This window comes from Neovison vison, chromosome 10 (assembly GCF_020171115.1).
Source record: "Neovison vison isolate M4711 chromosome 10, ASM_NN_V1, whole genome shotgun sequence".
Taxonomy (NCBI): domain Eukaryota; kingdom Metazoa; phylum Chordata; class Mammalia; order Carnivora; family Mustelidae; genus Neogale; species Neogale vison.
In genome coordinates this window covers 63,385,394-63,409,074 of record NC_058100.1, presented here as the reverse complement: position 1 = coordinate 63,409,074, position 23,681 = coordinate 63,385,394, and the positions used below count along the sequence as shown (strand labels likewise).

The window sequence follows — 23,681 nt, the reverse complement described above, 5'->3', positions numbered from 1 at the left end:
TGGCCTCTTTGGCATTAGACCTGGTTACCGAAAAGGCAAATGTGATAACCCAGAAAAGTTGGCACAAAGTGAAAAACCAGGTCTAATGCCAATGCTTGCCTGAGAGAGAGCCTTGGACTTTCAAATCTTTCATCTAGAATCTAGATTCTACCTGTCAGTTTGTTGGTTAAACTGAAATTTCATTTTAGAGAAACTTGTGAGATTTATTTAAGGAAGCCAGATGTCACATGTGTTTTCCTTGTCTGCATGAGTCATTCTTTCACAGAAAGAAATTAACAAGTTATCTGACATATTTTGTTGAGACATACAGATTGCTCCTTAGTATCCCGTGTTTTGTAGATAATTGAAAGTATTTTGATAACTTGTGTTAATATTATCTTATATAACTGTCATGGTTCTTATAAAACAATAGCTTTTGGCATTTAACCCACAGTCTATATCTCACTTGCTTGCATATCGATCTGATTTTTATAGAAGGAAGATTGTTTACTAAAGCATGTGAGTGTACTGCTACCTTTTCAATGTATTCATAAGATCAATAAGTAATTTATTATGTTAGATTGTGATACAGTGCCATGAATTCTGTCACTTGAAATAGAAGCATCACTGGAACAAGTATAGGGAAAGCTTTTTAACATTAATACAGGACATTATGTGTGTGTTTTTGTATTTACTAGTTTGTATATGAGACAGCCTGAAAGGTAGGTTCTAAGAAGACCCTTTCTTCCAGCATGTTCAGTTGAGGCACCTAGCATGTCAGGCTATCATCATTTCCCCCTTGAATTACTGCAGTTACTTTATAAACTGCCTCTTACTAGTCCTTCATTCCTGACCTGACTTGTACACCAGAATGATCTCACATTTCCATGCTTGAAATATTTTGAGTCCCCATTACCTTCAGGATAAAGTTCAGACTCCTTAACAATTTTTACAAGATCTTTCATGATTTTGCCCTTGCTTACTCTCCTGCTTTATTTATCTCTTAACTACTTTATACCTTTCATTCTGTTCCCTTAGTTGTGTCATTATCTCTTGCCTCTGGGCCTTTTCACTATAAATACTCTTCCTCCCCCACCCCACCCCCACTTTGCCCCCTTCCTCTTTCGTGTTCTAGATTCTTCATATTTCAGTTTAAGAGTCACTTATCCCAGGAAGTCTTCTCTTTTCTCCCAAGTCAAGGTTGGGTGCCCCTTTGTACTTTATTAAGCCTCTAAGTTCAGGAACTACATTTTGTTTTATTCAGGCTTCATTCTTATTGCTTAGCATTAATTGAATAAATTAATAGATAGTTAGTACTTCTCAGACTTTTCCCTGACAGAAGAGAGAACATCTGTCCCTCATGAATACACAAAGGTCCTTGCTAAAAGCATGACGGTTTCTTAAAGTTCTGCATTTATTTTTTAAATTACAGAAAAATCTATTTTGCTTTATTATCAATTTAATTATATATTTCCCTAAATCTCCAACTAAAATAGACACTATTAAAAGATGTGTTGATGTAGACATTTTATTTTTCAATTTCATCATTCCGTTGCTTATCTTTTCTCTTTCTGGTTGGCAGGGTTTTTTCTTCAGCTATTTGATTAATGCTGATTTTGTTACAGGTGATTGGTAAATTTGCAGCACCACCTCTTATTTTTTTTGAAATATTTTAAGTTGAGGTTATCATCTACTTAAAGGACTTGAAATTTGCATTTACAGCCCCTGAGGACCAAGACTGGGGCTGCTTCCTACTTGATTCTGCCCCAGTGCTGCCATCCTTGTTCGGTGGCTGTTATATTAACACTGTCTGCAGCCAAAAGTAGAGGAGTGTGTTAGAGCTCTTTCATGAAGCTTTTAGAGTAATTTTCTTTAAAATTTCAAATATCTTTGCTGTCATAATATGTGATGTGTGTGTGTGTGTGTGTGTGTAAGGGTAGAGATCACTTTGAAAATGGAGCTCCACATTTTTTATTCAGTGTGCATTGAGAATGCAAGTTAAGGATTAAAGAACCTTTAACTTGCAAATTGCTGCATGAAAGTAGGAGCACCATAGGATGTTGGGCTCTTACCACCACTAATTAAAGTGTGATGGACCTGTTCAGTGGTAATAAAACATTACTGTGGACTTTTGATTGCATACCAATGTATTCAGATATAGTAAATCCATGCCTTAAACTGTAGAGTGTTTTTGGAAAAGGCTGGTCTTCTCAAACTGAATCAAATTTAGGGTGAAGAAAGATGTTTTTAAGATGATCAAAGGATGTTTTAATCACTCCAGGAAAAGAAGTAGAGAGATTGACCTCAGCAAGATAAGGAACTGGGAAATCCCAACATTCATGCCCCAACAAAAACAATGATTAAACAACTACTGATGAAAATAGCTTAGGACAGCGACACCTGGGTGGCTTAATGGGTTAAGCCTCTGCCTTCGGCTCAGGTCATGATCTCATGGTCCTGGGATCAAGCCCCGCATCGGGCTCTCTGCTCAGTAGGGAGTCTGCTTCTCCCCTCTCTCTCTGCCTGCCTCTTTGCCTACTTGTGATCTCTCTCTCTCTGTCAAATAAATAAGTAGAATCTTAAAAAAAAAATAGCTTAGGACAGTTCTAGAGTACAGTAGAGAAGCCGGAGCCATCCAGTGGAGCACACAAACTGAGAAGAGCCACGTAGAAAAGCATAGGAAGCATTTTACCAGCATCACCCCATCTTCTAGTTCAGCAGAGCTCAACACCAGGAGGGATCTCATCCACTGTGACCTCCTCTCAGAGGGGAAGAGAAGAGCAGGAAGACTTCAGCAGCTTTCACCACTACTGGTGAGGAGCCTGGTAGTCCTTGGCACTGTCATGGACTCCCTCGGTCTTTGCCACTGGGGACCTCCAAAATCTTTGCCAACACTGACCTCAGCTGATGAAGCTGCCTGGAATTTACCTCACTGTGTCCCCTTGGAGTAGTCACCTCTTTGTCTCTCTCCCAGCCCCCAGGAATAGAGTCACCTCTTTGCTCCTACTGGAGTCACCAATGTCTCCTCCTCCCAACACCTTTCTCACTCCCCTGTCCTGGTGCTGGTGTGTTCATGTGCCATTCCACGTGTATGTGGACACTGGCACTGCGGCTAATCTGCCAGAACCTGCACTGCACCCTAAGCATTGGCATCGCCATGTATGTGCTAGGCACACCCATGTCCTGGACACCAGTCCCACTGCTGTAGTCATGTGTGTCCCAGGGCCAAGAGATACCCTTGACTGCAGCCTTCCCCACTGGGGATAAGGACAGCAATATATGAAATTATCCAGGGAGAAGGAAAAGGTGAATAACGATGAAGAAAGTCTATAGGATTTATGAGACACCATCAAGGGAAACAGGATATTCATTATGGTGTTCCATATGGAGAAGAGTGGCAGCTGGAGGTGGTACAGAAAGCTTATTTAAAGAAATAATGACTAAAAATGTTTACATTTGAGTAGGGAAATGGACATCCAGATTCATTAAGCTCAAATGTTCCCAAACAGAATCAACCCAGACTACAGGGACACATTATAATCAAAGTGTCAAAAGTCAAGGACAAAGAACATTTTGCATTCAGGAGGAGAAAAGCAACTTGTCAGATAGATGAGTACTCTCTCCCTCCACCACAAAGATGATCATTAGATTTCTCAGCAGAAACTTTGCAGGCCAGGAGAGAGTGCAATGATATATTCAAAGAGCTTAAAGAAAAAAATTGCCAACAAAGAATACAATACCTGAAAAAGTTGTTCTTTAACACTGAAGACAAGATAACGTTTTTCTTGGATGAACAAACCAAGAGAGTTTATCATCACAAGATCTACTATAAGGGGAGGTGAACTGTGAGAGACTACGGACTCTGAAAAACAACCTGAGGGTTTTGAAGGGGGAGGGTGGGAGGTTGGGGGAACCAGGTGGTGGGTATTGGGGAGGGCACAGATTGCATGGAGCACTGGGTGTGGTGCAAAAACAATGAATACTGTTATGCTGAAAATAAATTTAAAAAAATTTTTTTAAAATTTTTAAAAAAGAGAGAAATACTCTAGGGAGTCCCTCAAATTGAAACAAGAATTCACTAAAGTATCAACATAAAAATATATGAAAGCGTAAATGAAAATTTTATTAATGGATACACCATATAAATAGCAAACTCTGACTTTAAGAACACAAATGGAAGTAAAAGTATGTATTGTATGTATTTAACTTCAATTGTATGCAATTGAAGTTAAATTGTTAACTTAAAATAGAGATTCTACTACATGATATTTTATGCTAACTTCAAGCTAACCACAAAGATAAAACGTGTAATAGATACGCAAAAAAACAAAGAAAAAAATTAAAGCAAATTACTACAAAAATGATCAGAGAGCAAAGGAAGCCATTAAGAATGGAAGATAGGGACAAAATACCTGTGTGATCAAAAATAATAACAATTTCCATAGTAAATCTTTACTTGTCAATAATAATTTTTAAGGTAAATGGATTAGACTCACCAGTCAGAAGACATAGAATGGCTGAGTGACTAAAAAGGCAAGATTTAGCAATATGCTATTGACAAGCGATTCACTTTAGATTTAAACGCACACAGAAGGTAAAGAGATGGAAAAATGTGTTTCATGAAATAGTAAGCAAAAAAAAAGCAGGAATGACTATACTTACATCAGACGAAATAGACTCTAAAACAGCCTCTCAACACAAATTTCATTATATAATGACAAAAGAGGCTGTTAAACAGAAAGAAATAATCATAAATATATATACACACTGTACATTGATAGTGGGAATGTAAATTGGTACAGACACTATGGAAAAACATGTGAATTTTCTTTACAAAATGAAAACTAAAACCACCTTTGATCCAGCAAACCCAACTCTGGTTATATATCCAAGGGAAACATGCCCAGGATCTCTAAAAGACATCAGCACTTCTATGTTCATGTCAGCCTTATTCATAATAGCCAAGGTGTGGAAACAGCCTAACCATCTATCAGCAGATGAACTGATAGAGGAAATGTGGTATATACATACATACATACATACATATATATACATACCACATGGAATATTAGTCTTTTTTTTTTTTTTTTTTTTTTTTTTTTTATTTATTTTTTTTTTTTTTCTTTTTTTTTTTTTCCCAATTTATTTATTTTCAGAAAAACAGTATTCATTATTTTTTCACCACACCCAGTGCTCCATGCAAGCTGTGCCCTCTATAATACCCACCACCTGGTACCCCAACCTCCCACCCCCCCCGCCACTTCAAACCCCTCAGACTGTTTTTCAGAGTCCATAGTCTCTCATGGTTCACCTCCCCTTCCAATTTACCCAAATTCCCTACTACTCTCTAACGCCCCTTGTCCTCCATGCTATTGGTTATGCTCCACAAATGAGTGAAACCATATGATAATTGACTCTCTCTGCTTGACTGATTTCACTCAGCATAATCTCTTCCAGTCCCGTCCATGTTGCTACAAAAGTTGGATATTCGTCCTTTCTGATGGAGGCATAATACTCCATAGTGTATATGGACCACATCTTCCTTATCCATTCATCCGTTGAAGGGCATCTTGGTTCTTTCCATAGTTTGGCGACTGTGGCCATTGCTGCTATAAACATTGGGGTACAGATGGCCCTTCTTTTCACAACATCTGTATCTTTGGGGTAAATACCCAGGAGTGCAATTGCAGGGTCGTAGGGAAGCTCTATTTTTAATTTCTTGAGGAATCTCCACACTGTTCTCCAAAGAGGCTGCACCAACTTGCATTCCCACCAACAGTGTAAGAGGGTTCCCCTTTCTCCACATCCTCTCCAACACATGTTGTTTCCTGTTTTGTTAATTTTGGCCATTCTAACTGGTGTAAGGTGATATCTCAATGTGGTTTTAATTTGAATCTCCCTGAGGGCTAATGATGATGAGCATTTTTTCATGTGTCTGATAGCCATTTGTATTTCTTGATTGGAGAAGTGTCTGTTCATATCTTCTGCCCATTTTTTGATGTGTTTGTCTGTTTCGTGTGGGTTGAGTTTGAGGAGTTCATTATAGATCCTGGATATCAACCTTTTGTCTGTACTGTCATTTGCAAATATCTTCTCCCATTCCGTGGGTTGCCTCTTTGTTTTTTTGACTGTTTCCTTTGCTGTGCAGAAGCTTTTGATTTTGATGAAGTCCCAGAAGTCTATTTTCGCTTTTGTTTCCTTTGCCTTTGGAGACGTATCTTGAAAGAAGTTGCTGTGGCTGATATCGAAGAGATTACTGCCTATGTTCTCCTCTAAGATTCTGATAGATTCCTGTCTCACGTTGAGGTCTTTTATCCATTTTGAGTTGATCTTTGTGTACGGTGTAAGAGAATGGTCGAGTTTCATTCTTCTACATATAGCTGTCCAGTTTTCCCAGCACCATTTATTGAAGAGACTGTCTTTTTTCCACTGTATATTTTTTCCTGTTTTGTCGAAGATTAATTGACCATAGAGTTGAGGGTCCATATCAGGGAATGAAAGGGGAGAGATCACAACTAACACCAAGGAAGTAGAAACAATCATCAGAAGTTACTACGAACAGTTATATGCCAATAAGCTTAGCAACCTTGATGAAATGGATGCATTCCTGGAAAAATATAAACTACCAAAATTGAACCAGGAAGAAATCGACAACCTGAATAGACCGATATCTAATAACGAGATTGAAGCAGTGATCAAAAATCTCCCAAAAAACAAGAGCCCAGGACCTGACGGATTCCCTGGGGAATTCTACCAAACCTTCCAAGAAGAAATAACACCTATTCTCCTGAAGCTGTTTCAAAAAATTGAAGCAGAAGGAAAACTTCCAGACTCTTTCTATGAAGCCAGCATTACCCTGATCCCCAAACCAGGCAAGGACCATACCAAAAAGGAGAATTTCAGACCAATATCACTGATGAATATGGATGCTAAGATTCTCAACAAGATCCTAGCCAACAGGATCCAACAACACATTAAAAAGATTATCCACCATGATCAGGTGGGATTCATCCCTGGGCTACAAGGATGGTTCAACATTCGTAAATCAATCAATGTGATACAACAAATTAATACGAGAAGAGAGAAGAACCACATGGTCCTCTCAATTGATGCAGAAAAAGCATTTGACAAAATCCAGCATCCGTTCCTGATTAAAACGCTTCAAAGTATAGGGATAGAGGGAACATTCCTGAACCTCATCAAATCTATCTATGAAAGACCCACAGCAAATATCATCCTCAATGGGAAAAAGCTTGCAGCCTTCCCGTTGAGATCAGGAACAAGACAAGGATGCCCACTTTCACCACTCTTGTTCAACATAGTATTAGAAGTCCTAGCAACAGCAATAAGACAACAGAGAGAAATAAAAGGTATCCAAATTGGTAATGAAGAAGTCAAACTCTCTCTCTTCGCAGATGACATGATTCTTTATATGGAAAACCCAAAAGACTCCACCCCCAAACTACTAGAACTCATACAGCAATTCAGCAGCGTGGCAGGATACAAAGTCAATGTGCAGAAATCAGTGGCTTTCTTATACACTAACAAGGAAAATACAGAAAGGGAAATTAGAGAATCGATTCCATTTACTATAGCACCAAGAACCATAAGATACCTGGGAATAAACCTAACTAAAGAGGTAAAGGATCTATACTTGAGGAACTATAGAACACTCATGAAAGAAATTGAAGAAGACACAAAAAGATGGAAGACCATTCCATGCTCTTGGATCGGAAGAATAAACATCGTTAAAATGTCTATACTGCCTAGAGCAATCTATACTTTTAATGCCATTCCGATCAAAATTCCACCGGCATTCTTCAAAGAGCTGGAGCAAATAATCCAAAAATTTGTATGGAATCAGAAGAGACCCCGAATCGCTAAGGAAACGTTGAAAAACAAAAATAAAGCTGGCGGCATCACCTTACCTGATTTCAAGCTTTATTACAAAGCTGTGATCACCAAGACAGCATGGTACTGGCATAAAAACAGACACATAGACCAGTGGAATATTAGTCTTAATAAAGAAAAATAATCCTGCTATTTCTGACAAATATGGATAAAGCTGAAGGACATTATGCTAAGTGAAACATTTCAAACAGAAAGACAAGTACTGTATGATGTCACCTATATGTGAATCTAAAACAGTCAAACTTATAGAAGCAGAGAATGGCGGGGCACCTGGGTGGCTCAGTGGGTTAAAGCCTCTGCCTTTGGCTCAGGTCATGATCTCAGGGTCCTGGGATCGAGTCCCGCATCGGGCTCTCTGCTCAGCAGGGAGCCTGCTTCCTCCTCTCTCTCCGCCTGCCACTCTGCGTACTTGTGATCTCTCTCTGTCAAATAAATAAATAAAATCTTAAAAAAAAAAAAAGAATGGAATGGCAGTTGTCAGGGGCTGGTGGGTAGGAGGAAATGGGAAGATGTGGGTATAAAGTTTCCGTTGTACAAGATTAATCAGTTCTGGAGATCTAATGTACAACAATGTGACTAAAATTAATTGTACAAGGGATCTTGACATTGCTAAGAAAATAGATCTTAGGCATTCTTACAACAAAAAGGAAAAAAGATAACTATGTGAGATGATGGATATATTAATTACCTTGATTGTAATTATTTTACAATCCACGTGTATATCAGATCATCAAGATATACGTTACACATATATAATTCTCCATCATTATACATCCATAAAGTTTTGAAAAAAAATATATAAGAACAAAAAAAATTCTTAAAGGGCAAAACTATTGACATAACATTAGAATATAGGAGGAAAGTTATGTCTCTCTAAGAGATTAGAAAGAAACCAATTTGCATTTATCAGAATTTGATGGCTTTGAATTAAAGCCTGAGGTAAGCATCGGGCGTCATAAATTAGCTTTATCTAGAAGATTCTTCTACAGTTGGTGTTGACTTTTCAATAATCTTATTGATCTTACTGTAATGAAGTAATGAAGTATTACAGTATTACAGTAATGAAGATCTTACTGAAAAGGAAGAGTGAAGAATCATTGGCAAAGTTTAGGACAAAAAGAAGTGACCCTCTATTTGCCTGTACCATTTATCACTCAGATAATTCTGGAGGAATTCATACACATTGAATGGAAATTTTGAGGCAGTTAACCCTAATTTGTTCAAAAGAATGACTCTGTTTTGCTCTAGGCAGATTTGCCAGGAAAATAAGTTTGTCTTAAACTAAGCTTCATTGGAATTGTAATTTGAAGCCTCAATCAAGAGCATACTTGAAGAAAAATAACTTCCAGAGAATGTTTGACAGAGTTTTTATTTAAGTATTTGGTTTAAATATAAGTTTGTTAAGTGCATATTAAGTATATTATTATCAAGTCCAAGTATGAGGCATATGTTTTAAATATGTTATGCATTTGGTTTCCATACTTAATAAACGTTTGGGATTTTTTCCCCCAGTTTTCTTATAGACTGATTCAGGATTTTTCACTGTTGTGATATTTGAATGAAATTTCAATTTATTACATGGTACTTATAGGAAATACTGTTTCAATCTATTGATGGTTTGACATTTGAAACAAATTGGATATCATCTGTTTTATCAACCCAGTCAGGGGACTTTCTTCCAGAGGCAGTTTTGTTTGTAAGATTTGGGGCACTGTCCCACATTACTGCCATCTGTGCCTTCCTCTCTTGTTGTCCCTTGAAGTTACTCAGCAGTGAATTATGTCACTTTGAGTGAATGCATTTTTCGTTTTTTTTTTCTTACTGATTTTTTTAAATGAAATCTAAAGTTAATAGTTTATGTATCATTATAATCCTTTCTTGATTTATAATGTCATCTTTCCAGTTTTGTGTTATTTATAGCATAATATAAAAATTTCAGAGAAGGTTTTATTTGTGGAAGCAACTGAGCTATTATACAAGGAGATTTAAGCATATCAAATTAATCTTTTGTTTTCCTACATTGTTTCTTAGAAATACTGATAAATTCTCTATTTAATGTCCAAACCAGATCAACACAAATTGTGGAATTTTCTTATTAAAGTATCAGAAAAAAATATTCAGGACTTATTAAATAGTAAGCAAGTATTTCTTTTAAAATGAAAGTCGATTTCTTGTATAGTTCACGTTTTGTTCAAGCGATAGAATTACAACTATTAAATGAATTATTAAAGTCTCCATGACATGTAGTTAGAGGACTAGTGTTTCATACCAAGTAAGACAGATCAGCAATACAGACCTTATAATACAAATTGTAAGTGGTTCTCTTTAATTTTTCTTTTTTAAAGAATTATAAGAAGCATGGCCTCTTTTAAATTTAATTTTGCATTTATAATATAATTAAAAGAATAGTTTGTAAAATTTAATTTACAGATATAAATCTAACATTTGTAATTAATTTATTTTGATATAAAACTTTAGAGAAGAGCACAAATAACTTAATATTGAAAATACAAAAGCTCAATAAATAAATATCTCCCCTTGTATTTATGTTTATTTATATCCTAGTATTTTTCTCATAAAACTTATATAGAAAATGTTTTCTTTGTGACAAAATGGAAAGTAGAATTCTGTAATACATTCAGAGTCAAAATGGATTTGCTCCAGCTTTTATTTTTTAAGAGTATCATTTCATCATTTTCTTCCTATGAACAATTTATCTGTAGAAATTAAAATGAATTGTATTACCATTATTGAAACTTGAATTTTGACGAAAAGTTTTTTTCATCTTTTGTAAATATATATATGTTCATTTCTAAATGTATAGTAAAGATAACTATAAAGCCAGTTAACTATATGTAACATAACTAAGTAATCATTAATCTTGGACAATCTAAACTTTTTGTATTTCCTGGTGAAACAGTGTGTCTTTTTACTTTGCAGTATAATCTTTACATACTTCATATAGGGGGTCATCTAGCTCACAGAGCCTTATAGGACTACATACAGACAGTGTTATATTTTCAATGAGCATTACTAATGAATATCAACCTTATTCTATGGGATATGTTTAGTTTTTAACTTTTCAAACATGGCATATAAGGATGTACCGTTCATTTTGGTTTCTAAGCATACTTCTATAATTTTAGCTTATTTAGGAAATTATCTTGAATAAAAAATTATTGTATTTATTGTATTTGTAATTTATATATTTACTTTGAGAAAGCTTGAATTAGTTGCTATTCTTTAACATATATAAAAGCCAAATCATACAATGTTTTCCCTTAATGTTTATAGTGAGCTCTAGAATCTTGACCACATAGCGTTCCCTTTTATTTTATATTGCAGGTTGGCATACAAGGCAGCAGTATTGCTTGATGTATAAGAACACGGGCTCTGGAGTCAGAATATCTGGGTTCAAATCCAGGTTCTACTGTTTCCTATATTTGTGACCGTAGACAAGTTAATTAGTCTCTGGGCCTCAGTTTACTAAAGATTAAGATGATGTGTAGTACTTACCTATTATAAAGTTGTTTTGACCACTAAGTTTTAAAATAAGAGGGATTACAGCAATGCCTGGCAAATAGGAAGCAATCAGGATTAGTGTTTGGCATTTTGGCTCAAGAGTCATTGTGCCTGCCTTCAAATCAAGACTCTATCACTGAATAATAATATTAAGGTCTTGAAAATTCTGCTTAACTCTTTCTGAGCGTCAATTCCCATTATCTGTAAAATTGGGTTATCGTGAAGAATCAGCTGGATAATGCTTGTAACTCCTAAGTGTAATGCTTAAAACAAGCAAAGAGAAAAAAAGAGAACGAGAGAGAGAGGTGAAACCGAGAAACAGACTCTTAACTATGGAGAACAGACTGATGCTTACCAGGGATGTGGGTTGGGGGGGCGGGTGAAATCAGTGATGGGCATCAAGGACGACGTTTGCTTTGATGAGCACCGGGTGTTGGATGGAGTTGTTGAATCACTGTATTGTACACCTGAAACTAATATCACAGTGTATGTTAACTAACTGGAATTTAAATGTTTTTTTAAAAGCCCTTAGCAAATAATAAGCATTCTTAAATATTTCGTGTTGCTAATATTATTATTATTTGGTCTTTGTTTTATTGTTTTCACATGTGAATTTTACGAATTTGGATTATGGGAAAATAATGCATTAGTGTATTCTGAGTTATTGTTAACTCAAATTCGATTTGGCAAATTAAATTCTTCAAATGTATGATATTAACCTAAACTAATTACCTGTTTGCTGTTAAATAGATTTTGAAGCTCCTCCTTAAAAGGTAATATGCAGTTTGCACTAACGTTTACTTGCTTGCAGTGGCTAATCTAGAACTTGGGGGAAGAGAAGGTTTATGTATAGATAATTTAATCATAATCCTAGGAATACCTGTGCAGACTGGCTTTGTAAGCATATATATATATATATATATATATATGATTTTAGGCATAACTTCTTTTTTAAAAGATTTTTATTTGAGAGAGAGAGAGCAAGCAAGAGAGAGCATGAACAGAGGGGAGGGACAGAAGGAGAGGGAGGAACCAGACTCCCTGCTGAGCAGAGAGCCCGATGTGGGGCTCCATCCCCGGACCCTGAAATCATGACCTGAGCTGAAAGCAGAGGCTTTAACCCACTGAGCCACCCAGGCTTCCCCAGAACTCGTCCTGCTCTGAATCAAGAAACAAACTGAGGGTTCCTGGAGGGGTGAGGTGTGAAGGGATGGGATAACTAGGTGATACACAATGAGCCCTGGGTATTATATACTGCTGATGAATCACTGAACTCTACCTCTGAAACGCTTAATACATTATATGTTAATTAGTTGAATTTAAATTAAAAAAAAAAAAAAAAGAACTCCTCCTGCATTGCCACCAATCACTCCCTACTGTATTGCAGTTCCCTAAATGTTTTAAGCAATATAGCTCTGCAAACACAAAATCTTAGGACGGTTTTCAGGTTTTTTTGACATTTTGGATCTTGCTTTTATGTCCAGCCTCAGGTCCTCTGGTATATTCCAGATCTTCCCTGAACACACATTTATTCGTTTATTCATTTACAGATATTTATATAGCGTCAACCATGCGGCATTGTGCTAAGTGCTTTGAGAACATGGAGGCCAATAAGACCCATCAGCGCTTATAGAATACCATGCACACCACTTTTGTGTCTTTTACCCTCTCTTTCATCTGTCCCTTCACTGCTTGATAGAGTCTTACTAATCTTTCATGCTCTACTCGAGTGTTACCTCCTTTCTGCAGCATTTGGAACTTTGTCCGGTAGTGTTTCTTTGTGTTCCAGTAATACTTTCTATTCTTGCCTCTATCATAGCACTTACTGCATTATCCTTGTTTATAGTTGACTCCCCACCACACCCCCAGTTGAATTCTCAAGTGGGAAGGAGGGAGATGAAAAGAGAAAGACAGAAATAAGGCCTGAGACATGAGATAGGAAGAGGCAAGAAGAGGAGAGAAGGAAGACAGGAGAAGCCGTAGGAGTAGTGGTTAAAAGCACAGACCCTGTAGCCAGACACGGTTTTGAATGCTGACTCTTCCACTTAGAAGCTGGGCACATAATTTAATATCGCCATATCACAATTTATAATGAGGATAATAGTCTAATTGTGAACATTTAAGAAGTTAATATATGTAAACTACTTAAAACAGTCACTGGTATGTAACATAAGGTATATGTATTTGGTGCTATTTTTATTAGTAATAGCTTTCTTAAGTGAGGTGAGCTCTGTTTTCTCTCATTTAGTCTTCTAAGAGATGGGAGATTTTCAGGTTACATATTATCTATCCCTGTGTGTTCACTTAAATGCATCAGATTTTCAAGTGTGCTTTAGATGAGGGCTAAAGGGGGAGCTCCTATACATATGTGATTACAGTGTAACATTGAATATAAGTTGATTGAGCATTTTGCCTTTTTATACCAGGTCCTGTCCTGCTTCTGACTTCTCTAGCTATGAGAATTGCTGAAGATAATTCTTCTGTTTTCATTTTTGCTTCATCCTTCAGGCTTGATCCATAGCACTGTTTTTGGTAATATAGCTTGGATTTTTAAGTTAAAATACTGTTCTCTTTTCTGACTGTTCTCCAGCCTGAAAAATGAGACAGGGGTAAATTCTGGGCATAACATCTTGTTTCTAGTAGTGTGATCTTTTCATCAACCTGATATTTAGACTGGATTTCTACTGTTCAGTCTCTCTCTTCCCTTTACAATGTCACTCTGCTTTGTCCTGTACCACAATAAAGTTAATCCAGCCTTGAATAGACTATGTAATGTCCTAGAAGGTCTACACCTGGGATGACTGGCTTTCACAAATAATGAAAAGCTAGTAGATAAAAACAGTTATCATTGGGCTGGTTGGTTAGTTCATTTTAAACCAGTGAGTTGTAGATGCTAATTGCTATGGCTCTTCTATTCAAGGAAGAATCTTGGAGGAGATGACATTTTAGCTGCTACTTGAGCAGTGGGAGAAGAAAGAGTCGATTGCAGGTTGTAGAGGGTATTTGAGGCTTATTTGAGGCTCATTCTCACCTAATACCTGAGTATTAAATATAAGGCATTAGGCATAAAAAATTTAGATCCTATTTAACTCCAAATGACAGATAGAGTGACAAAGCAAATGTTGAAAGACAGATTGCTGAGAATTAGAGAAGTTGTAGATTTTTTGTTGTTGTTGTTCTCACTTTGCAAAGTCTCCATGTATGATTTCATGTATTCTCTTGAGATCAGAGTCTCTTAATCAGATTCTCTTGAAAACCTGGTTTATTGTAACAAAGTTCTATTGAGTTTCTGGAATATACAGTGATTTCCTCTCTTTGGACCTTTTTGCACTTGCCGTTGCTTCTGCTTGGGATAGTGTTAATTCTTGATAATTCTTAGATTATAATCATGGAGGCCATAATTTTTTAGAAAAGCCTACCGGATCCTTCAACACTGGCTTAAGTGTTTCTGTGGCTCATAGTCCCTGTTCTTCCCTACTCACAGCCTGTACCACGCTGCTTTCTAGTGTTTCACCAGCCTGTTCATTGAAGGCGGGACCCATGTATGTGATAATGCCTGGTGTGTGGCTGCTGGTCCAAAATATTTGTTGATTAAATGAATGAGTGGGATACGGTAGAAAGCAGACTCGGTTATTCCAGGCGATGGGAAGAAAATAAACAACAAAGACAAGGTGTATGGTAATGCATATAGCTGATTCGGAGGCAGTGAGTGGAACCATTTGATTAGAGTATAATACTGGCAAGAGAGGCTGGAGCTTTGGATGCCAAGTTAAGAAGTCCAGAGTTTATTAAATAAAATGGGCCATTGAAGCTTTTAGAGATAAGAATAATAATATATGTTCTTAAAATTTGGTTAAATAAGATACCTGCGTGTGGGAAATAATTTTTTCTAATTCTTATACTAAAATTTTTTAATACTCTTAAGTGGGCTAGGTTTATAATTGTCTATTTTATAAACTCCTGTATTATAAGATTGCTCCAACAGAAATTATACAGAAAATTTTAGGTTTGAGTAAGTACTTTTGAGTGAATTGAACAGCTCATTAAACTGTGCCATTTGTTTTTCTTATAAATCTATGTAAACTATGACAATTAAAAAGTATAATTCAACTGAGGCAGTAATCTAACATATGTGTGGGGGTTTCCTTCTTCTTATCTGTAGCTTAAAGAAGAATAAATGCTTACAGCTGTGACTTTTTTTTCTCTAGTATCTCCAGAGGCAGTTGGATTTTTGTCAGCTGTTGGGGTGTTTATTATCTTGATGCTGCTCCTTTTTCTCTATATTAATAAGAAGTTCTGTTTTGAAAATGTTGGCGGGTTTCCAGATCTTGGTTCAGGATACAGTACAAGGAAGAACTCACAAGATAAAATTTGTAAGTATCATCACTGCTTTTCTTGTTTGTTCTTTTTATCTATACCATTCTGTTATTTTTTTAAACATATATTGTAAGGTTGGTTTTGACATACTATAAAGTAACATTTGAGCCACTTTTCTGTAAGAGTAAAAAAAAAATCTATTGAGTAAATTATGTTCAATTATCTTTCTGTTATTCACGAATTGCTAATATACCACATAAAGATGAATTGCATGCTATCAGAAAACCACATTTTTATTTTTCATACATAAGGTATGCTTTTGAGCTTGTAGTATGAGTAGATATGTTTTAAGAAGGAAGTATCTTTCTGCTCTTTACTGCTTTAATCTTACTGTCCAAGTAACTCTCTGGAGAGCTTTCCCCCATATTCCCATAGAAGGCTTTGAAAAGTATTCACCCTTTTTCTTTACCTCCTATCGAATTCTCAGTTCATGGATAATTTTATTGTTTGGAGAAAGTAGAGAAAGTGTACAGATGAAGTCTGGTTGTGAAAATTAGTGTTCCTTTCCCTCTGTTGGTACAATAGGCATTATATCACTTTTTGTCACTTAAAACTACAAGAGACTAGAAGACACGAAAGCTGTAATCTTGTTCTTTCTTCCATGAAAATTATTCCGTGGAGTTAATTCTTTCATATTATGATAAAAGTTCTTTATTAGCTCTTTCCAAAGATTGGCTTATATAATTTATATAAATATATATTATGTATATAAATGATAGAAGCAAGCTGAGAATTATAAAGGCGAGGTGTTACTTTAGAACAGTATTTCAGAGCATTAGCAGAAAAACCTTGCTCTTCTTGTTTATGTTGAAGAGATGTTTTTCTCTTATTTCCGGTAACTTAAAAAGTGATAACATCATTTATAAAAATCTATGGGTTATTGAATTACATCTGTAACTTCTGCATAAGGAAAGAGTAGTACTTTTGTGATTTTGTTTGAAGTTTAGCATTTCTCATACTTTACTCTTGTTTCTTGATCATTTGTGTAGAGTTGAACTGGTTACAGGTATCTCTTTGGGCAGCCTCCAGGAATCCTCTTGTTCAGCTTTTCTGGTTTTTCTCTGGTCTAATAACCCCTTTACACTCTTAAAAATTATTGAAGACTCCAAAGAACCTTTGTTTATGGGAGTTATATCTATTGTTAAAGTACCATATTAGAAGTTAAAACTGAGAACATTTAAAAATATTCTTAACAATTACTGGTTTTAAAAAAACTTGTTGTGATGAGCACTGGGTGTTACATGTAAGTGATGGATCACTAAAATTCGACTCCTGAGACCACTAGTACCCTATATGTTAACTAACTAGAATGTAAATAAGAACTTGGAACAAAAAAAACCCCACAGAAACCCCAATAAACCTATTACATACATGTTAAAAATAAGTAACATTTTTTAACTTAAAAAACTATGTATTTTTTTACTCCCCCCCCACCAAAAATGGTGAGAAGAGTGCCATTGTTTTATATTTTCTACAAACTCCTTTAATGACTGACAAAGAAGAACCAGCTGTTATTCTCATGTCTGCTTCTGCATTCAATCTGCCATATAGCCTCTGGAAAACTCCAGTGTTCATTTATGAGCAAATGAAAGTAAAAAAGTTAAACATCCCCTCACTGTTATATGAAAATAGTTTTGACCTTGAAGATCCTTTGGAAAGGTTTTGGGAACCTTCGTACTTTTTCTGAGCCTTTTCCCCCCCCACTTATGAAATAAGAAGAATAATATTTACCTCCTAGAGTCACTGTGAGAACAGGAATGATACAACTTGTAAATCACAATGCCTTGCACTCTGCCACTCGGCAGGTGTTGACCCCCTGCTCTTTTTTCTATCCTGACCTCTGCACAGATTACTCATTTTCCCTTTAATAGTTGTCTTAATTTGAAATGATATTGCTAGTTTGTTAGTAATATAGGGTAGTTCCCCTACATAGACTATTAATAAATAAACCAAAAGTCCATAATAAAAATCCTTTTTATACTTCTTCTTGCAGGTATAGAATAAAAAACCAATAGTATTTGAGGGAAAATATTGTTTTGCGGCTGGTATGATAGCTATGGAGAGGGAAAAAATGTCATTACATGTAAGCCAAGTGGTTTGATTTTTTTTTTTTTTGGAAGAGTTTTTGCCTCGACGTATTTCTTTCAATGCATAATGCATTTACAGAAAGATTAAAAACCACAATGCAAAATAATAATATCAAGCTCATGAGTAACAACATTTAAGTACATTTTAAATTCAAATTCCTAAGCGGTTGATATTTTGAAAAGAGAAAATTCCATTATTGCATCTGTTAGGAATAAGGAATTAGAAAATGGCATTTTTCAAAACTTTCCAGCAGAATCTGCCTTCAGTGTCTTCTCTGGTGGACACAATCAGTAATGCTGTAGAAGATTTAACTACTGCTGTTGGGGAAGTCAGCTATGCTTTAACTGACTCGGTTGCTGAACAGGTAACAAGTATGATCAATGGCTTTCGCCCAGAAGAAGAAAGCTCTGCAGCAGCAGAAGCAGAAGTAGCAGAGACCCCTCAACAAGCAAGTACCAGGTCACCAGAACTCCCCAAAGACACTAACTGTCAGAAAACAGAGTCCAGTTTAGAGCACAGAGCAAATCGAATCAGTTGCTACAATACTTCAGTTTCACAAAAGCAAGATCACAGAATGAATGAAGAAAGAGGATTCAAACATATTAATGACAGGCGACAGACTCTATCAAAATATCAAGAAAGCAGTAGTGCTGGTGGTGATTCTTTGTTGAAAGGTCCCCTGAGTGATGGTGGGATATCAGTTATCAAACAGAATGCAAGGGCTGGATCTGCTTGTCAAGAACTTGAACATACTGACAGATGTAAAAAAATTGGATTAGGAATGCCCAATAAGGGTAAGAGTGACTTAAAAGGGGTAAGATATCAAGAAATGAAAGAAGATCATTTAAAGAAAGCTGAAAAACATATTAAAAGTAAAGGATCTAAAGGGAGTGAGTGGTCAGGAAAGGAGTGTTCTCCAAAAGATATTTTGGCAAGCAATAGTCATAGGATACAGAAACCCGTTAGGAAAGAAGGCACACATCCGGCACCATCAGCTGATTCTAAAGAGAAGTTACACGGAAAAACCAAAGAACAGGAAAGTCCAGCAATGTGCTACAAAATGAAAGGAGACATAAAAACAAAGAAAAATGAAGCCATTTCTGCCCACAAAGGAACAGCAAAGAGTAAAGATGAAAAGTATTCTAAGATAATACCAGGAAAAGGTGAGGTCTCCTGGTGTGGGTTTGAGTGATAAACTTTTCTCTTAATTTTTTAAATTAAGAAAACATCCAAATTTCTAAACTTTCCTATACAAACCTATCTAATTTAAGATTTTCTTGAATCCTCTTACCGGAAGACAATTTTAAGGTCATTTATTTTTTTTTTTTCTGACCATCATTTTGAAAGCAGTTATGTTCTTTGTACACTACTAAGTTAAGTATTGGCCCTGGTCCCTGCATTATTTATTTATTAGACAGACAGAGATCACAAGCAGGCAGAGAGGCAGGCAGAGAGAGGGAGGAGGAAGCAGGCTCCCTGCTGAGCAGAGAGCCCGATGTGGGGCTCGATTCCAGGACCTTGGGATCATGACCTGAGCCGAAAGCAGAGGCTTTAACCCACTGAGCCACCCAGGTGCCCCCATTTACAGTTTTTAACAGCAGGATTTGTGACAATTTTCAAAACATTGAGCCGGCAGTTAGTTGGTTTGGCTGCAGAGTGGCTTTTACTGCTGGTGATTACTTCTGGAAATCCTTTAGTCATTTCCGTTTGTTGCTGATCTGATCACAAGGCCAAAAGTACACTGGCTTTTATTTAAAAATATGTATATCTGACATTTTTCTATACATTTAGATTCTCATAAAAATAACAAAAATCTGAGTGACAGTAGAAATGAGGAAGACTTTGAGTTCTGCTGTGTGAATACATATATAATCAGGATCTGCTATTTGTCGATTATATGAATGATTTTTAGATGATATCATAGAGGCTGATCCAGGGTGGATCGCCTAATTAAAAAGGAAAGTCAGTTTTTGGAAATATGTCCCTTTTGGAGTCTTTTCAGTTATCAAGTTCAGTAGTTTTGGGTGACCTTAGTTTAGTTTAGTTAGCCTTATTAATTGAAGTAGCAAAAACAAAACAAAGTAGAATACATATGTTATTCAGAAAATAACAGAATAGGCAGTAGTCATAAGTGCTACATACATAGCAGTATACAGTTAATTTTGTTTTTTTTTTTAAGATTTTATTTATTTATTTGACAGAGAGAGATCACAGTAGGCAGAGAGGCAGGCAGAGAGAGGGGAAGGGAAGCAGGCCCCTGCTGAGCAGAGAGCCCGATGCGGGACTCGATCCCAAAACCCTGAGATCATGACCTGAGCCGAAGGCAGCGGCTTAACCCACTGAGCCACCCAGGTGCCCAATTTTGTTTTGATTTGTTTTCATTCAGAAGCATGCTCATCCCTAAAAAACCCAAGTATTTCAGGCATTATAGATTATAGTCCAGACTAAACGTAAACATATTATGTTCTAGAAATCATTTGAAAATCATTTGAACTGTGGATTACTTCTTCATAGAGCTGAGCTGTAATGCTCATTAGTGAGTAGTAATATAGATATTACTAGTACCTGTGTTCTAGGTTCGTTCACAGAGCCTGTAGGGTATAGAAAGAGAAGGAAGAGTTCCCTTCCACATTTCTGAATGCAGGACTGCCATAGGTAATATTTTGTAATAGGCGAAGTGGGATGGCAGAATTTCTAGTGAGCCCCCTCAGAGCTCTTCTGCTGCCAGAGACCACCACCGTGGTAGCCCACGAAGTGCTAAGCTCTCACCGGGGGGTCAGAGGACCCCGGTTCTAGTCCAGATCTGCCGTCTCCCCAGCGCCAACTAACGGCACTCTCTGCCATGATGGGAAAGTTCCAGGTATTCCTTGTGGTAACCACTAGCCACACGCACATACTGAGCACTTGAAATGGAATCAGCAGCACTGGGGAAACTGGGTTTTAAATTATTTTGTTTTAAATCAGATAGCTGCATGTGGCTGGTGGCTACATACTGGGCTGTGCAGAATAGGACACTGGTCGTAGTTTTACCTCCTCGTGGCTTTTTCTTACTGAATTAAAAAGGAGGACCTACACTAGTGACGTCCAAGTTCCCTTCATTCTGACTCTGAACATACCATTTCTCTCCCATATTTTTAAATTACTTAGTCTGCGTCTCCCCACCTGAATTTCAGACCTTGATTCTTTTCTTGTAGATGATTTCAAGTGTTTATAAAGAAAAAAAAATCTCGACAGAACTAATAAATTCTACCTGCTGTGGTCTCTTTGTCTTTCCAGAGTTGTTTTATTATTCTGAGAAGGCTCATATTAGGCTAAATGAACTTCAACATAGTGCAGTTTCAAACTTTTCACTTTAAAAAAATGGTAACAACTAGTTACTATTATACTGGTTAACTATTATTTTAAGAATTATACAAGTTTTATATGTCCTGAAAAATTTATTTGAAATTTAGTTGTACTTACGTAAAGTTTTCTTAGTAATTCTCCCTTTCACAGAAAATAAGTGTGTATCCTTCCCCATATTTTTGTATGTGCCTACGGGCATCCACCACAAGTGTGTGTGTGTGTATATTGCATGTGGGGGGGGTGTGTTTAAATGAGAACATAGTATGCCTTCTGTCTCATAACCTTCTCTTTTCCCATAACGTAATGTTATAGCTGCTGTACCCTGTGAGCACCTGTGAGTTCACCTTCTCATTTGTAGTGACTGCATACTCTGTCATTGCCTGGATACATCACAGCGTTCTTAACTGAGGCCCAGCGATGGACGTTTAGATTATATTTTATTTTTGTTTTCTGCTATGTAGCACAGTGCAGTGAATTGTCTGAAATACGTATCCTTGCTCACCTGTTTTTAATTATTTTCTTAGGCCGAATTCTTGGAAGGAGTTGGTAAATTCCTAGAAGTGAATCACAGACTGTGCAGATTTAAAGTTTGATGTGTATTGCCAGATTGCTCTCTAGAAGAAGTGTACCAGTGATAGTTCTACCAGTAGTATATGTCTGCCCATTTCTCTGTTCTCCTAGAACTAAGCATTATCATTTTTGAAAATTTGGACCCAGATGATAACTAAAATGTCTCTAGTCACATTCTAGTTTGAATCAGGTCCATATGCACTGGCGATACTTCTAAGTCTCTTCGTGTGCTACTGATCCTTTAGAAATAATTGTGTGAGATAACAAGTTCTGTTATCTCCTTTATCTGTAACTTGGTTGGAAAATCCCTGTGACGAACATTTTTTTATAATTAGCATATATAAATTGATCTTTTTCTATTAAAAATATGAAAATCTAAAGCTTTGGGGCTTCGTAAATGAAACAATTATGTTTATTGAAAGTTGAAAATTTGCATATGTATCTGTATATTCATGTGTGTATGGATATATGTGACATATATCTCTCTGTGTGTGTATGTGTGTGTGTATCAAATTTGTCATACTTCATTGTATTAAAATTTCGATTTGCTCTCCTGTCATTCCAAATAGATAATTCCTACATGGACAAAGGTGAGCACGGTTCGTCCTCTGAGAGTGAAGACGAGGCACTGGGTAAATATCACGAGGCCTTGTCCAGAACACACACTTCCAGGCTACCATTGGCAGATTCGAGACAAAAGAACTATGCTTGGGAAACAAGACAAAAGTACAGTCCTCTGTCTGCAGAATATGACGGCTACAGTAGTGAAGCATCAATAGACGAAGGTAACACAGATGACTTATTTTATTTTTTTAGATCACACACTATAGTATTAGATTATTTGTACCCAAAATTCTAGCCATCTCTGGCTGTGTGATAAACAAGAGAGAAACAGAGTCACGTTTCTATGAATATAATTTAGCAAAATTCAGATCTTTGGACGGAAGCCAAAACCCCAAACCCCTAAAAGTAAAACACCAAAAAATTTACATACCATAGTAATTCTGTTTCTCTTTACACAATGTTTAAGAGTGAGGCAGAGGATGGAAGTCTGATGTTCTCTCACTTTGGAATCAGTCTCCAAACACCTGGCATAGGAACTGGCAGAGTCTAGGTCTCTTATAGTGTTAAACTTGACTCTGGTGTGTCAGTGTATGCTTTTTCATTCATTGTGGCCCCTAAACAGAAGCCATATACTTTACGTGGCACACAGCAGGAGAAATGGTGATCTGTTCTATGGAGGAAGAAAGTGTCCAGGATGGATTGAGAGCTCATACTGTATTACATTTTGCTTTAAGGGTGACTCTAGGAATTTTTAAGGATAACTTTGTCTCTAATTGATCTTTGCTTCATGTACTGACATTGACTTAAAACTCAGCCGATATACAAGATACATGTCCACTCTAACATGTTTTTACATCTTTCTATAAGGGAAATTAATTGCTATTAACTAAGGCATATTTATTTCCATGTTTTATGTAGGTTGCTCACATGCTTGATAGAATGTATGAGTACTCCTAGTAATTATTATCTTTATACTCAGGTATGAAGAAGGAAGCAATATATCTTAGCAATTTTTTATTACATCGAACACAAACTGTCCTTCATTTTATAGCCAAGGTTTGTGTTTAAGGGTCTTATAACTATTGATTACTTAAAGTCTTACCCCAGATCATAGAGTTGTCAAAGGAGCTAAGTCATCTTTTTGTTTTTTTTTTTAATTTGGCTTAAGGCTAGCTAATGACTGAGGTATGTACCTCCTTTTTATTTCTACTAGGACACAATTTATAATAAGAAATTAATCAAATACTGAGTAATTACTATATAGGAAACTTATTATGAGATGGTGGGGAAGAAATAAAAAATATTAGACTTTACACTCAAAAATA

At 36.4% G+C, this 23,681-nt stretch overlaps 1 protein-coding gene across 2 annotated transcripts in view; it reads left to right on the top strand.

Annotated features, from left to right (window-relative positions):
- The window catches only part of SYT14 (synaptotagmin 14), a 194,996-nt gene that overhangs the window by 55,592 nt on the left and 115,723 nt on the right, over window positions 1-23,681 (top strand). Inside the window, exons 3-4 of one of the 2 annotated variants that reach the window (XM_044267475.1) lie at window positions 15,621-15,785; window positions 22,362-22,577. In XM_044267475.1, coding sequence (XP_044123410.1) covers window positions 15,621-15,785; window positions 22,362-22,577 — 381 coding nt within the window. Of the gene's footprint in view, window positions 1-15,620; window positions 15,786-18,968; window positions 19,041-22,361; window positions 22,578-23,681 lie in introns of those variants that run through there. The other variant, XM_044267474.1, reaches the window with a different exon arrangement.